Source organism: Crocodylus porosus, unplaced genomic scaffold (assembly GCF_001723895.1).
Source record: "Crocodylus porosus isolate Cpor-Errol unplaced genomic scaffold, CroPor_comp1, whole genome shotgun sequence".
In the NCBI taxonomy this organism is placed as follows: domain Eukaryota; kingdom Metazoa; phylum Chordata; order Crocodylia; family Crocodylidae; genus Crocodylus; species Crocodylus porosus.
In genome coordinates, this window is record NW_017728906.1 from 178,539,985 (window position 1) to 178,556,398 (window position 16,414).

The following is a 16,414-nucleotide window of genomic DNA, read 5'->3' on the forward strand; positions in this document are numbered from 1 at the left end:
TAAGCAACTTTTCCCCTCCATTCCCAAATTGTTGTAAAGTCTCTGTGCCTTCAAATGAATGAAAGTACAATACTAATCAAACTGGTTCCAACCTTAAGGTTTTTTTCAACTATGAGTTGGCCTAATAAAAGACATCAGATTCACCCAAAAAACATGTCTGCCTATGCCCTTAGACCAACATGGCTACAACCTACACCACTGAGCCCAAAGTAAAGCACTTAATTTCTTAACGCTACAAGAGCCAGAATTCCTACACACAAAACAGGTGCTTGGAAGTACTAGTGAGGCATCAACTTCACCTTTGTGAATGGTTGATCAGTCTTTCTTGTTTCATCTTATTAAACAAAACTCTAAATATCCCTTCTCGCATATGAGCAATCACAAAATCACCAATGAAGTTCACACATCATGTTGCTAGGGAAATGACAGCCAAAAAAAGCAAATCCTAACCAGTGTTCATGTCTCTGAAAGCAGTTGGTTTAAAAATCAGATTCTACATATTAGCTGCTGAATTAACTGACTCTCTAATATGACAGACATTTACCTTGAGCAACAAGATCTTTTCTTAACAGTGGATAAAGAACAGGTTCTACTCCATCCATCTCCTGTATAATGAGTGTTTTCCCAAATCTCACTGCTAGCTCAAGAACAGTAATGATGTTTGTATCCTGTATAAATAAAAGGTCCGATGATTTATTTAGTTTCTTAATAATAATAATAATAATGCATTAGGCATAGACAGAACAATTAAATGCTGTGTGAGGATTTTAACTGTGAACAGGAATAGGATTTTTGAGTATTAACAGACTACCTGAGCTTTTTCATTACATGTGCAATACTGTACACAATTCTTTGGGTGAAGTCTGCGAGTTAATCGTAACTGCTGTATTTAACTAAGCTATCACTATATATTCAAAGAGTAAGAGCAGTGTCCCCTGAAAGCAAGTCACTGAACAATCTAAATCAATGAAATTGATATACCTGAGACCCAGCGAATTGGAACAAAGAATATAAAAAGTCTCTTCTACCATGTTTTAATACCTCTCTACCACCAGGAAACATTACTAGGGGAGAACAAAGAGACAGAGAGACAATGCTGCAGAGGTATTTGGGAATACATAAGAAACAGACCTTTCTTGTTTGTGAACTTTTTTCTGTGCAACCCAGAACATTAGAATAACAAAGACCGATAATCGTCTACAGTTGTGGTAGAAGACAAGCATTTAGGTTTGAATTTCTCAGAATTATAAGTATAGTACCTGTGAAAATCTGATTTGAATTCCACAGATCACCTTTGCAAATTTGGGCTATAGACAAACTGTAAAGATAAGATGTGGAAACTGCTATCAAATAGAGTCTGTCTTTCTCCCCGTGTAACAAGGCTTCAGCAGGTTTCTGAATCAGTTTTCTCTCCCACCAAGAAGTTCTTCAGTAGATTTTCTTGAGGGTGTAGTTCTTCATAGCAATAACCAATAATCTCTTTAATTCTAAACTAGCTTTCAAACGTTAATTGGCAAATGATAGGACGCTGGAAAACTCAAGTAAGCAACACACAAATTCATAAAGAAAGTCTGGAGACCACTTCCATAAAAATTTGTTGCTGTGGGCTCAAATATACTTTATCTTTATTATAAATAAATAAATAAATAAGGCATGAAATCCTGCTGGGTGGAAATAGCACAAAAGTTTAAAAGGACCAAAATATATGGCTCTTTAATTTTAAATAATCTGATTTCCCTGCTACTTCAGTCTACAAATCATCTCTATACATTTATAAATACAATGGATTTTTTAAAAATCAAACATAAGACCAAATATGAAAAAAAAAATTTTAATCTTAAAAGAAAATTAAAATGTGAATTGGTTCTGCTAATTTTTTTCACAATTTGGGTGCTAAATATATAGTCAAAGGGCTTCTCAGTAGTTTTAGCTATTTCCTACCAGAACTTTGTGAAAACTTTTCTGATCGTAGAAATCTGGCTCTGTCATTTGTGAATGCCAGCATGCTTTCAATTCAAATTCTGCCTGTCTGGGGGCAGAAAAACTCCAAGAGTTAAAAATAAAAGTATACTTGACCTGCTGATTAATAACTTCCAAACGCAATTCTTTCAAATGAGTCTTCAACCATTCTGTAGCTCTGGAAGAAGGATCTATCAAAAATGGACAAATCTGACTCTGAAAAAAAAAAATGCATTATCAGATTGTCACAAGTTTATCATCACTGCAAGGGGTAACTCACATGTTGAGCCTTAACTGATTGACAGAGGACCTTTCTTTTTGAATTTCCAGATAAAAAATGAAAAAAACCCAAGAAGTAAAATGCATCTATTCTGTGACTGTTTTGTTTTTTTCGTTTTAGACAACTGAAAGTTGTACATATAAACAGATCACAAATATTTATCTCTATAATGGTTGTGCCTTGAATAGAATTCTACAAAGGAAATGTACCTCAGAAAAGAAACAACAAATATAAGAACTATTTACCTGCAAAATCACAAGAGCGTTTTCTATGGAAAGATCATCTGAGGGCAAACCCTCACTCTTCCAAATTAGTTCTTCACTCTCTGTACATAGGAACCGCCTTAAATCAAATTCTGTCAAAGTAAAGTTTCAATTATTAAATATATACAACATACCTTTGATGACATTTGTTTATTTTGCAAGTCCCTGCTTTGAACTTATAAAAGCTCCTGCCCGATACAATACAGTACTGTCACTTTCTTTTAGACCTATTATATAGTTTGCAGTTCTTGCTATTTATTATCTGGTATTAAAGGAAACTTATGAGAATGCTAGGACAAAAACAGTTTAACTTAAAACATTGTTTGTCCTTGGGCATGGGCAAGGTAACAGTATTCCAGGTGAGATGATTCACCATTTACAACTTTGCTTTCTCCACACACCTTACATGAAAAGTTATAAGGTTTCCATATTCACGCAATATGAGCATTTTGGAAGACATATCCCCAGACAAGAATTAATTCTGTCACTTTCCTCTCTGGAAATACTATATTCAGTAAGGCCACTGACCAAGTTGTACCTCCCCATAATAACAATAATTCTATTGATCATTTATGTGTGCTATTATTTTCCAAAGTGTATAAACAAAAAGGCATAGCACAATTACTAGTCTCTCTCACTTTTTGGCACAGCTTTGTTTTTAATGAAAATAAAATATTTACTTTCAAGACGAGCTGACTTTGTCCATTCATCCAAGCTGGCTTTTCGCTGATCCTCTGGAGCAGCAGAAAGATAGGTAATAAAAGCAGCAGCCAACTGAGCTCTTTTAGGTAGAGTACTTAGTTCATCAGTTATCTCTGCAACCTAAAAAAAGTTTGTAGCATATGTCCGTATTACAAAAAATAAGCTATATTAAAAGAATCTTAAGGATCCAAAAGAAAACACTCAAAAGCTATGAAAAGCAGCCTTAACTCAGCACCCTGAGACACAATCCTTAAATACATGTTCACTTGCTTTTTCCAATAGCTAGATAACAATCCCAGTCTCATCCTCAGTTCATATCCCAATGTCAGTTTTCCTCTCCCCACAAGTACAGCCTCAAGCTCCAGCTTCTCCAGCTTCTTTAAATCTTTTTCTCCCACCCCAATGTAAAGATGCAGCTTTTGTCCCACAAGTATTCAAATCAAGCGGTTTCGTCCACCACATTGATTGTCCAACCACTGGGGTATTAACAACACAAGAGAGAGACACTCTGCCTCTCATGTCACATGCTCAGAACTAGAGCTAGTATGGCCCACAACAGCCCAGACCTGTAACAACAGGGAGTCCTTCTAGTTCTGGGTTGCAGCAAGCTCAGTGTGGACAAAGTCTTCAGAAAATGTATCTGCTACAATATATGTAATGAATGGTTAAAGTCTGACAGGTATAAGAAATTGAAAACAAGGTGCTATAGTCCGGAGTGTCAGACAACCATATCAATGAACAGTGCTACCTTTTCTACCTACAATACAGAGTCCAGCAAATGTTGCATGCATATTATAGTCATAAATATTTGAGCCATCTGATGAAACACACTTATCTGGTACCTCTGAATACAGAATCTATTCTAATCACTACACAATCTCTGCTTTAAAATATTGTAATAGTCTTAAGATATCAAGAGTTTCAAAGAGCTGCTACGTTAAAAAAAAAAAAACAAGCTGACAAAGAGAAGTTTCATTCTTTCAACCCAGGCAGGTTGAATCTTGGGTTTCAGACACATCCAATTTTCATTAAAGTCATCAGTGTCTTTCTACTGATTTCTAAGGGAGCTGAATAGAATTTTTTTTTGCCCAAGAATGAAATTGGCCCCAGCTACAGAATAAACAACACCAAGAGTCGAACCAGTGATAGATTTTATAGTTTCATGTCCCACAAACGATTACAGATAGATTCTATAGGGATGAAATCCTTTCAATGAGAATTTGCAGAAACACAGAAAGAAAATACTGTTTTCTAAAGTGTACCCAGTCATCACTACAGGCTGAATTAAACACTTATAAGTTTAAACTTCATAGAGCAATGCAATTTGTGGTGACTTTTTGATTTCCCAATGTAAAAAAACTTCATGGGCACCCCTTCTGAGAAGATGGGTCCTCAGTGTTCACAATGGTCTGTTACCTTCGAAGTTTCAGGTCAAGCACCCAAACTTGTTAAAGCTTGGCCATAGCAACTGTCACATTACTGCTGTGATTTAACAGTATTACCAGTTCCACATCAAGGAAATTATAATTTATCCCATGAAGCAATTAACATTATGCACATACCACATCTATCACTTAAAATAAAACATCCTAATAAAAAACAGAAGAAAGCTGCAAAATAATTTTTAAAGAAAGTTAAAATTGTGAAATGGAAAATTAAGTGGCATTTAGGAGCTGCAGTGGAGTGCCCTTTAACCTGTACTCCATACACAAGGCAAAATACAGCAAACTAAACAGTTGCATTTAGGAAAAGGATACCATAAAACCTGTCTATGACAGGATTGTAGAGGATTAGAAACAAGTTAGGTCTGAGACAGGTTTCCATTTTATAGGGGTCTGCTATTTCCATTTCTGCATTAGAAAATTTCCCCCAGTGGTGTAACACGGGGGTGACCAGGACACCAGACCCAGGTGGCAATCCTCAGGGATATACAAAAATAGCAGCAGCTATGCTGCCAGCCAACGTGCTACAGCCAGAGCACAGGTGCTGATGCTTAAGTATTCAGTTACACCTCTTTTTTTTCCAGCTTATACCAACTAACTATACATGATTCCCCATGAGGCAGGTTGGGACTATAAACATTTTCCAGTTTGAGCAGGTTTCCAGCTTTTATAGGCTCTATCTTAGATAGGTTTCATTGCATAAAGTACGAATTAATGGCATATGTATTTTTTTAAAGTTTCAACAAACCTGTATGTTCCATCTCTTGTGCTCCCTGTCAAGCTGATTAATTAGTACTTCTGCAGCTTTTAGTGTTTTTTGTGCTTTAGCTAGTTCTGCTTCAAGTGTGGCTGCTTCTGTTGTTCTACTTTGGAATCTGTAAAACAATTACTAACATTTTTATGCCACTATGATATATAAGTACTTGATGTGATGCTACAAAATAGAAAGAGGTATATTAATTAGCTCTCAGAAAAGTGGATCAAACATTAAAACTGAAATAAAGATAACTATCTGTTTTTTATACAAAGGATGACAAACAGCTTCTATATGAACTTTTCCTGAGTCTTAGGGAAATATCTCCATGCATTTCAAGAATACTAGCTTAAGCAGCCCAACTATATATTTTAAGCCCCTTCTAGGAAAGTATCCAAATAAAAAAATCAATAAATAAAATTATTATAAAAATATTCTAAAGATACATGGAGGCAAACCAACATACTTATCTTTCAGTTCTGATACTTTCTGACCAACAGAGCTAAGCAGATCTTCCAGTTTTTGTTTTCTGTCTTCAGTTTTCTTTAGGTTCCTAAAAGATAATCAATTGTTTGATTAGAACAGTATATGCAGATCCATGCCTAATAAAAAGAAGAAAATAGAAAAGAACAACAGCTTGGTACTAGGAGGCAGTATTTGGGACCTCAATGCCCAAAGATACAAGGTTTCCTCAATTCTCAGGACATATAAGTTAACAATGTCAAGTTGATTCAAGTTGAATTTTTTTCTGCCATTTAACATGCGGGGAAAGCCTCTCATCTTGGAATCAAATAGGAGGCAGCAGAGGGACAGTCTGGAAGCTGTCAAAGGACCAGCTGGAACAAGGTCTACTTTCCATAAAACCATGCTAACTTAAATTAATTAAATATCTAACCTTTAGTCCGCATCAACTGAATTCTGTATTGTCTTTCAATTATTTTGCCTAACTCAGAAGTACTGCAAAGTACCTGATCCCAATTCTTTACACAGGCAGAAATATTTATTCATCATGTATGTATTTTTTTGCCTCCTTTTAAACCATTTTAATATCTCTTTTATTTCATCCATATGATTTCTAAGATATCTTATGTTCTTAATATATTGAAAATATTCTTCTTTTTGTCCTTAGACTGTCAGCCATGAATTCAGCCTGTATTCAGCTTTTTAAAATTAATTTTCTGCATTTTGTTTCTGCACTTCTAGTTTATACAACAATAGTGTTCGCTTTGCCACTAAATGAGAACAGGCCTTTAACCAAGTTTGTCAATCATGTACTATCACTGTATAGTGCCACTTTACAAAAACAGTAACACTATGGATATTTTTGGAATTCTGAAAAACTGCAAGGTAAAGCGCATCTTACTCACGCCTGCAATCCTGCCTGTTCTTTTTCCAGAGGTTGAATTCGTTCCAAGACATAGGAATACTGGACATTGGCCTTAACCCAGGCTGCTAATGGAGCAGCTGCAGCACTGGCTCGTTTAGCATTCTGAAAATATAATAGACAGTATTTTTAAAAGGTCCTTATTAAATGTTACACACAAACGCAGGTACGCTATACTATATTGGAGACTACCAATATTGGCCATCTGACTCAGAAACTTGTCTTTCAAATAAAAGATCTAAAATTGTTATAAGAAGAGATTATATCTTAGGCTCTTATTCTGCGCTAAGAACAGAGTGGGTGTGGAGCCCCACTGAAGTCAAGGAGTTCTATGTGAGTGCAGAGTAAACAGCACTACACTTCTTTTCTTTACAAAAGCAGGGACTTCTTCCTTTTAGAAAAGAAGGAACTAGGGTTACAGAATTCCTTTATAAAATTAATGCTGGCTTGATCATTGTTCAATGATTTAACATCAGTCCCTTTTGTTAATTAAAACTAGAGGGAAGAGTTTGACTTCAGCGGGACCAGCAGAAGCAGTTTGTTATAGTTCCATAGGCCAGAGCTGTGTGGCTTTGCAACCTTGAGACTGCCCTAACATAAGGTCTCTGAATTCTTCACTACCCCATAACATCATTTCTCACCCATCCCTGCCCCACTTTGAAACAAAATCCCTTATACTAATGACCCAAGGAAAAAAAACAACAAAGCCACCACTGGCAAATTTTCTCTCTCTTTCTGTTGGCAAGGAGTTCCCCTGTAAAAGGAAAATCTTCTACTATTTCCCATCACCAATACAACAACTTGGAGCTATTTATAAAGCACAAAGTATGCTACTTACAAATCTGGTACACTGAAGAATCTAGTCTTTTTTTTTTAATATAATACAATACGCGTGTTACCTTTGGATCAAAAGATGCTTTGTTTTTGGATAGGAGCTCTTCTACACTCTCTCTTATTTCCTTTGGAATGTAACGGGCATCAAAGGTTGCAATATCTTCTCTCACTCCTCTTTTGGCAAGGAAACTATAAATAGTAATAGTATTAAACTGAATAAAGAAGCATTGGTAACAAAGTTAAAAGACCCCCTATGATACTAGGATAATTTAAAGAGTACTTTGCTGGATACTTACCAGTTCTATCCATAACTAGAAATATCTTACCTTTTTTTATTAAGAATGGAACCGTTTTCATTCAACAGCATTAGAAATTGTGGAAATGGACAGAAGATGCATGTACACTAGTGTTACAGTATTACACCAATGTAAAAATGTAGCAAATACATGACAAGCTTCTAAACTAGAGTAGCTTTGCCCAATCTGGTTTAACTCAATCTGCCATAGAATTATTCCATAAAGTTTCAGAGGTAAAACTCCACCAGTGTAAGTTGTATCAGTGTAGGTGTAAAGTATTTCCATTTATCCCAGGGTAATCATTTGCTAAAAGCAAATGGCTACCTCTGGATAATGACACACTTGTCCTTTCTTGAGCAGTGTGTAATTCTCATTGGTTTACAAAACTGGTGCAAGTTACACGAGGGTCTGTTCTGGTTTGCCCATTCCCATGATGTGAACCTTTTGCAAAAATGCAATAGGAAATATCTGTCATTATAGATTACTGTATTAACATACTAAATAAAAATTTTAACTTACCTCTTCATGCTTACCCATGATGTGTCAAAAATTCCCATTAGTCGTAAAACACCCTCTAGTATGTCTCTGATTATATCTGGGGGTACTCGTAGTGACCGGATTTCTGACAAAGACTCAGGCTTTATATTTCCAACTGCTAATTTAGCTTCGTTTACCAGCGGCTATCAAAAAAAACCCACCCAAAAACATAATTGTTATATCCGCTGCAGAAAATGGAACATTTTTGTCCTCTGTTTTTAAAGAATTTTCCCTTGTGTTTCACCTTTTTATCTACTTCATTATAGCTAATGATCTTTAACTTGTATTCACTTGTGCAAAAGGAATTTTATAAAAGCTAACCAGAAAGCATTTACCAACCAAAAGAATTGATATGGAAGTTATACAACATGTATAATGACCTGGAAGATGGGATGGAGTACACAATCAGCAAGCTGGGGGGAATAGTAGATACACTGGAGGATAGGGCTAGAATTCAAAAAGACCTAGACAAATTGAAGGATTAGACCAAAAGAAAACTCACAAAGTTCAATAAAGACATGTGCAAAGTCCTGCACTTAGGAAAAAAAAATCCTGTGTCCCAGTACAGGCTGGGGGCTGACTTGTTAAGCAGCAACTCTACAGAAAATGACCTAGGGATTACAATGGACATATGGAGTAAGAGCCAACAGTGTGCCCTTGTTGAGAAGGCTAAAGGCATACTGGCCTGGATTAGCAGAAGGACTGCAAGCAGGTCAAGGGAAGTGATTATTCCCGTCTATTCAGCACTGGTGAGGCTACATCTGGAGTACTGTGTTCAGTTTTGGGCCCTCCACTACAGAAAAGGTGTAGACCAGGGGTCAGCAACATTTCTGGGCAGAGCTCAAAAAACACCCACAACTTCAACTTGTAAGATATTGGCATGCCAGGGGCAGATGGCAGGGGAGCTATAGGGACCCGATCCTTGTTGTGGTAGCACAGCACTGTCCCCTTCCCCAAGATGCGAGTCAAGCAAAATGCTTTCATGTGCCATGCTCCGCCGGCACGCATGCCAGGGGTTCCCTACCCCTGCTGTAGACAAATTGGAGAGAGATCAGCTGAGCACAACAAAAATAGTTGGGGGGACTGGGACACATGATTTTTGAGGAGAGACTGAGGAAACGGGGCTCATTTAGCCTGGAGAAAAGAAGACTGGGGGGGGATTTAATAGCAGCCTTCAACTACCTGAAGCAGGGTTCCAAAGAGGATGGAGCTAGACTTTTCTCAGTGGTGGCACAAAACAGAACAAGGAGCACTGGGCTCAAGTTGCAGTAAGGGAAGTTTAGGTTAGATATTAGGAAAAACTCTCTCACTAGGAGGGTAGATAAGCACTGGAACAGCTTACCCAGAGAAGTTGTGGAATCTCCATCCTTGGAGGTTTTTAAGACCTGGCTAGACAAAGCCTTGGGTGGGATGATCTAGTTGGGGATGGTCCTGATTTGAGCAGGGGGTTGGACTAGAGAGTGAGGTCCCTTCCAGCCCTAATTTTCTATGATTCAATGATTCTATGTTATAATGTTGCTATTCTTTTCTTTTTATGCTCCTCAGTTTTATAAATAATATAGATAATTAGATAAAGAATGCATAACAAATAAGTGCCATATTTACTCATACACCATGTCCCCCTGGATAAAACACAGGTCCTATTTTCAGAAGGCAGAGTAAAGAAAACAACATTTTTCCTGCCAGCAGAATAAACACAGGCAGCTGCAGTAGGAGGTAAATGCTTGTGGCTACTCCATTAACCCCTCAGTTGCTAGCTAGCATTGGACAATTTTTCCATAAGCAGCAATGTTTTCAGCAGCAGAGTCTGACCCAGCAGCAACTTAAGAGTATGCATTTAATAAAGTGAAATGTGAGAACAGGGGAGGAAAGGAACATGCTAAGGGACCCCCTCAAGCTTCTGGTGGAGTAGACCTTTCTTTGCTCCAGTAGAAGCACTGCTGAAGAAGCTGTCATTACCATATGTCCTTGCTTAACATGTGCATCCCAATTAGCAGCAGCTAATAGTTGGAAAAGGTGTGCATGGTATACAAGAAATTATGGTACTATATAAATTCATACACCATGTAAGCCACAAATGGTACAGGCAGCTGTGTGATACGTGAGACTTGGGAGCTCAGTAAAGAGAGGCACTGAAAGAGAAGCCAAGGGGCTTGAGCCTACTACCCAGTGCAGTAAAGCAGAGGCAGGAAGCTGCTGCAAGAGGAAGTGGCAGGTGTCACTGCCAAGAGTCAGGTTAACCCTTCTCTGGCCTTGCAGCTGCTGCCAAATTAAGGGCTTTGGATCTTCATTCACTATATAAAACTGTAGCACTTGTGGGACCTGGAAAAGTTAACCTGCTCTTGGCAGTGACACCTCCTCTCACAGCAGTGTCTTGCCCCTACTAGGCTCCACACAAGCAGCAGTTCATGGTTCCCTACCTCCATTCTAGACCCTCAGGGTGCAAACTCCACAAGGTACACCTCTGGGGATGGGGACCACAGATGCACTGAATGCAGGGCTTAAGTTCTGGCAAAATGTTGGCCACCACTACAGAAAGGTACCACTGCTTCAGGCTCATGTGCCACAAAAAGGCATCTCTTCATGTCTAAGTGAGCCAGATGATAAACGCTAGTCAAAACTGTAGCCCCACAAATAGAGTGAGGATGCCAAAGTAAATTATCATATCAAAGGATTATAATGCTTGCAAATCCTTCCTATGAAGCAGGTGCATGGAAAGGGACTGAACCTGCAGTTCTGTTCCGCAGCTAATGCAGGGTTGTACTTTACCAGCACAATTAAATCTCAGATATTATTTCATATAATAAAATAATTTAATTCTTAGAATTTTACTCCTAGAAGTATTCTCCTTTGTATTAGTTCTAAAATGGCTACATAAGAGTGTCGATTCAAACTGAAGAGATTTACCCAAAGAAAATATCTCCCATACTCCATTAAGCAGCACACCAGTCAACACGGCAAAAGCAAAACCAGAAGTGCCCACCATGGCACTTCCAGTTCCACCGAGCCCCCATGGGGCAGGGAAAAGCAGCCTGCATGGGGCCCTCCTCCCTGTCCCCTGGCACACTAACACCAGGGAGGGGCAGTGGCTCACCGGATGTGGCGGGAGAGGCAGCAGCCCAAACAGGCAAAGACACCTGTTTGGGCCTCTCGTGTAACCAGGCATATTTTGTTGTCTGGCACCCCACAATCCCCAGGAGTGCTGGGTAACAGAGCTTTTGCTGTATATAGATTGTTACCGTCAGGAGGAGAGGAGGAACAAGGTGGGAAACTATGGGCTCCTATCCACGTACACAGAGCCTGTTCCAATGTGCTGGAAATCCATCACGTCATAGCACAGAAATTGATGCACTATGGCAGCCTTTCACATTACATGTCTCAGCAACCCTGTGTGTCTCCATGCTGATAAAATGGTAGCGAAGAACTTCGATATAAAACATTTGATAAGCTTTAGTTCAAATCACTTGAACATCATTTTTCAGCACAGAGATGCTGATACATATGATGTGCAGATGCTTTTTAATTAGTGCAGCTTGCTAATTCAAGCACTTGGCACCACATCCTACAACACATGTAAAAATGCCCTACATGTCAAATACATTTGATATGTATTTTGGAAAAAAACAAACACTTTTGCACTTCCACAGAATTCTTGTACTAAGCTCCAATTAATAACACCTATTCCAGACCCATTTCAAGGAGTCAGCATGAGGGTAGCAACTGAAAGTGTGTGGTTTGCCTGAGAAATCATTATTTTACAGAAAGCAAAAAGAAAATGAATCAGCTTGAATCCCAAATTGCAAACTGAGAGGGCAAGGCTGGCCCTTAGAATAACCTGAGCACATTTTTGCATATAAATTTGAGAGAAAATAAATATGAAATGCTCTAGTGAGTTTTCTAGAGTCATCTTGCAGAGTAGCATTGCAGTCCAAGTTAAACAAGGCTTATCTCTTTATATTTTTTATCAGTTCTCACCTGAACCTGTTTTAGTTCGTCATCAATTTGTCTTTTCCTTTCTTCAATTTCTGCAGCTTCTTCTGCTATTTTGTGCTTTATTTTTTCCATTTCTGTTTTTTGCTCACTTGCATTCTGTAAGGGGAGAAAGGCAAATTTCATTTTCTAAACTTGATCATATGGTACTATTGTAGTTTGAGTTTTTAACTGTTTTTAAATCTTCCTTATATCTCTGATATACATAAAATTCTGTATAGAGAGACTATATACATAGAGGCTTCTCCTGTGGCTGATGGGCCTGGGTCATGACCTAGTAAAAGAAAAGCTGTCAGTTCAGGTACTACCCAGAGAGGTGGTAGAAGCTCCATCCTTGGAGTTTTCCAAGACCTGGCTAGTCAAAGATTTGGCTGGGATGATCTAGTTGGGAATGGTTGTGTGTGGCAGGGCACAGGTTGTGCCTACCATTTTAAGGGTGTGAGCAGGTTGCAGATCAGCCTGCAGGTGGGAACAGACCCAGTCAGGAGCATCACATAGCACCCAGGAGGCTGCCTGACTGGTGTAGGGCCAAGCAGTCAGAGATAAGACAGGCCCTGAAAGCAGAACCTGGCAGTTGCAACTCGGAAGCTGAGGGGTGAACATCTCCTGGCCAGAGATCTGCTGCTCCAAGGACACCTGGGGGTCAAAAGTAAGAACTATGGGGATAGAGGAGGTTCCTGAACCTGGATAATGACCTAAAACTACACCCTGCTGGATTTGCATGGTGTGGTGAGGCTGCCTATGGCAGGGCAATCTCCAGACATATATATGCCTCCCTAGTGAAAGGCGAGTATGAGGCGCCAGAAAGCCACTGCCCCTGCTGTCTTGTGGGTGATCCAGTAGAGTGGCAAGGCTAGGGAAGCACACCCTGACAGAAAAGCACAAGTCCAAAGCTCATGGAGTGGGGCGTGAGGCCCAAGAAACGTAAGTGCAGAAGTTCCAGTGAGGGGGTGTTGTGTGAGCTGGAAGCTGTGAAGGCTAAGGTCCATGGGGGGCCTGAAGGATTGAGCATAGGTTGGCCAGAGTAGAGGCCCAGTAAGGCGTAGAGAGAGAGAGTGAGCCCAGTGAGGGCAGAACAGTGGGTCCAGGAGGCATCCAGAGTAACTATGTGGTCCATGAGCCCAGAAGTAGGACCTATATGAGAGCGAGGGCTAGCTGCCAAGAACCTACCCAGGGAACCTTGACTGGCCAATGCAGGGGCCAAGTCCATGAGGGTCAAAGGGCCAGAGTGCTCACTGTGAGGGATGGCCAGAGCCAACCAGCTGGAGTCCCAACCGAGCTGAAGCAAGGCCAGGGCCTGTGAAGCCACTGCTGAGAGGAAAAGGGGCTTAGTGGGGTTTGCAGCTCCGGATGATGGCAGAGGTTAGGCTGCCTGAGTAGGAGGGATCCAGAGTGGGGTCTGAATGTTAGTTTGGAATATAGTGAGGCCCAGTGTGGGGCCAGAGCCATATAGTAATGCCATCTGCGAGGATTGGGACACAGTGTAGGGATGGGACAGAGCCATGTATTACACCCTCGGCATCGGGGTATTAAATGAGCAGCCTCCTGCCTAGAAAAAACTACTTCTAAGTTACATCAAAGGTATGGCAGGCGAGTCAGGTGGGCAGAATGCCCTTTATACGTGAGTAGGCCAATGACTGGACCAGCCTCGAGACAGTTCAAGCCTGCTTTGAGCAGGGGATTGGACTAGATGACCTCTTGAGGTCACTTCCAACCCTAACTTTCTCTGATTCTAAGTCTTTATTCTGAAGTGTTCGTGTGTGTATGTGTGTGTGTATGTCTCTCTCGTCTCTTGCATTAAACATAATTTACCTGTCTTTCACAGTCATTTCTGACCATCTTTTCTATCCTACATCATTCATTATCAAGATAACTCCTCCCTGTTCAACCCTTGATGTCAACATCCATGGTCTATTTGTTACATTTTCAAATAAGAACCTTCAAGCTTTCACCCACAGCACCACACATATTTGGAAAGAATTCTACATAAACATCAGCAAGCTACCTAATAATCCTCTTTTAAAATCCTCCTAAAATCCACCTTTTTTATTATTCCCACAAAAAATGACAATAGTTATAATGCTTGTGTGCTAAGACCACTGGCTAATGATAACCAATACCATCTTACTGATTTTCATATTTCACAACCTGTACGTATTCATGTGGTATCTCTGGTCTTATACCTAGACCATAAGCTTTTGGGGACAGGAACCATCATTTTGTTATCAGTATGTATACTACCTAACACTATAGGCTATGAGTAGATCCTCCAGGTAATGCAAACAATAAATAATGAAACTGTAGTCTATGTCACAGGTGCTAAGTAAACAACTCCCTTTGAAGTACACTGCACCTTTAATATCAGGCCTAAAATATATATACCCTACAAATGATATAAATAAATATGGTAGCATAACTTAATAAGGATGATAAGTTTTAGGATGGAGAACAAGAATGAAACACCTGTGAAATTACCATGGTTTAATATCTACTAACTTCAGAATAAAATAAACAGCTGAAGAAGTTACAACAAAACAGTTTGAAATGCAGCAAGTATTTTTCAATCAGTATAATCTGTAATTTAATATTTAAATATAATGAAACACAGGCAAGCTAAAAATGACCAAATGCCACAAGTGACAAAATTATTAAAAATTATAAAATGTGTATTCATCTAAAGAAATAACAATCTTATTGACATTTGAGAGAATTTAAAATCGATTCCTCTAAGTCAGGGGCAGGCAATTATTTTGGGCAGAGGGCAACCAGCCCCCAGGCTGCATTTTGCCCACCCCTGCTCTAAGTCCTAAAGCTTCTAACATGTGTCCAGCCTGTTAGCGAAAAGGATTTCCCACTTAACTTTCAAATTAAGGTTTAAAAGAATGCTTATCTTAGCTCATCTTCAAATGAAGTATTCAGAACGAATTGTGGCTCAAGGCTGAAGAGCAAAGATTCTGAGGTGAACACAAATTTCTATACTCTATTGCAGGTATGGGCAAAGTCCAGCCCAAAGGCCAGACTGGGCCCATTGCAGACTCCATTTCCCAGCAGCCCCTGCCCACGTCACTCCAGCCAGTCTCCATAAAGACCCCATGAGAGGTGGGGCTGTGACAGTGCAGGGCTGTGATGGCCTGCAGTGCTCCCCGGGTCTCCATAGAAACTAGCCCAAGTGTGCGGGTAGGGGCTGCTGGGAAATGGAATCTGGCCACTGGCCAGATCCACCATTTTGCCAACCCCTTCTCTATTTTCAGCTAAATACCACAAATCTTACTAGATAAGGCCATTTTTTAAAGGTTCCTAATACGATCTACTCTAATATTCATGAGCCTCATTTTATCTTCTATTTAAGCTACATTTTGTCCTAAACCAGTTCAAACTGACAAAGGCCCACTAAGGCTAGGGACAGACATTACACAAAACCGGTTTAAGTGATCAGAAACTGATTTAAACCTGTAACAGGACATAAGCTCAGTGCATATAAATCAGTTTCAAAATGACTGAAAGTAGTTTAAGATAAACCTGGTTGAATGTAGTATCAGACAACTGATTTGGGTCTAACCAGTTGATAGAACTTCTGTCCCAGACCTCTTCCTGGTTTAAGTTAAATCAGAATCCTCCAGCATCCCAGATGCTTTGCAGCCCTGGGCTGGGCTTTCTGCTCCAGAGAGCAGGCCTGGCCCTGCCCCTCTCCTCCACAGCTGCAAGGAGTTGGGAGACTGCAGGCACAACAGTGTCCACCTAGCTTCCCCCTTCCCTACTCCCCTCCCCTTTGCTATTCGCTGCTCAAGCGGAGATCCACCCTTTCTCCCCTCCCCTATCTCACAGTACAAATCCTAGCCCACATGTGTTATCCTAGCTGTCATGGAAATTTTTGAGTATGTGCTGCCAGTACAGAAGAGGTTAAACTGACATGCGCGGTTTGAAGCTGTGAGTGGAAATTTCCAAGGCTCACCCAGCCCTTGCCCCCTGGGTG

At 39.9% G+C, this 16,414-nt stretch overlaps 1 protein-coding gene across 1 annotated transcript in view; it reads right to left on the reverse strand.

Moving 5' to 3' along the window:
• The window catches only part of DYNC2H1 (dynein cytoplasmic 2 heavy chain 1), a 427,915-nt gene that overhangs the window by 300,822 nt on the left and 110,679 nt on the right, over positions 1 to 16,414 (reverse strand). The window contains exons 56-65 of the mRNA XM_019530264.1: positions 12,427 to 12,540; positions 8,434 to 8,594; positions 7,684 to 7,807; positions 6,768 to 6,889; positions 5,867 to 5,953; positions 5,395 to 5,521; positions 3,183 to 3,324; positions 2,485 to 2,594; positions 2,077 to 2,175; positions 545 to 668 (exon numbers count right to left, since the gene is read on the reverse strand). Of these exons, the coding sequence (XP_019385809.1) occupies positions 545 to 668; positions 2,077 to 2,175; positions 2,485 to 2,594; positions 3,183 to 3,324; positions 5,395 to 5,521; positions 5,867 to 5,953; positions 6,768 to 6,889; positions 7,684 to 7,807; positions 8,434 to 8,594; positions 12,427 to 12,540 (1,210 nt within the window). The remainder of the gene's footprint in view (positions 1 to 544; positions 669 to 2,076; positions 2,176 to 2,484; positions 2,595 to 3,182; positions 3,325 to 5,394; positions 5,522 to 5,866; positions 5,954 to 6,767; positions 6,890 to 7,683; positions 7,808 to 8,433; positions 8,595 to 12,426; positions 12,541 to 16,414) is intronic.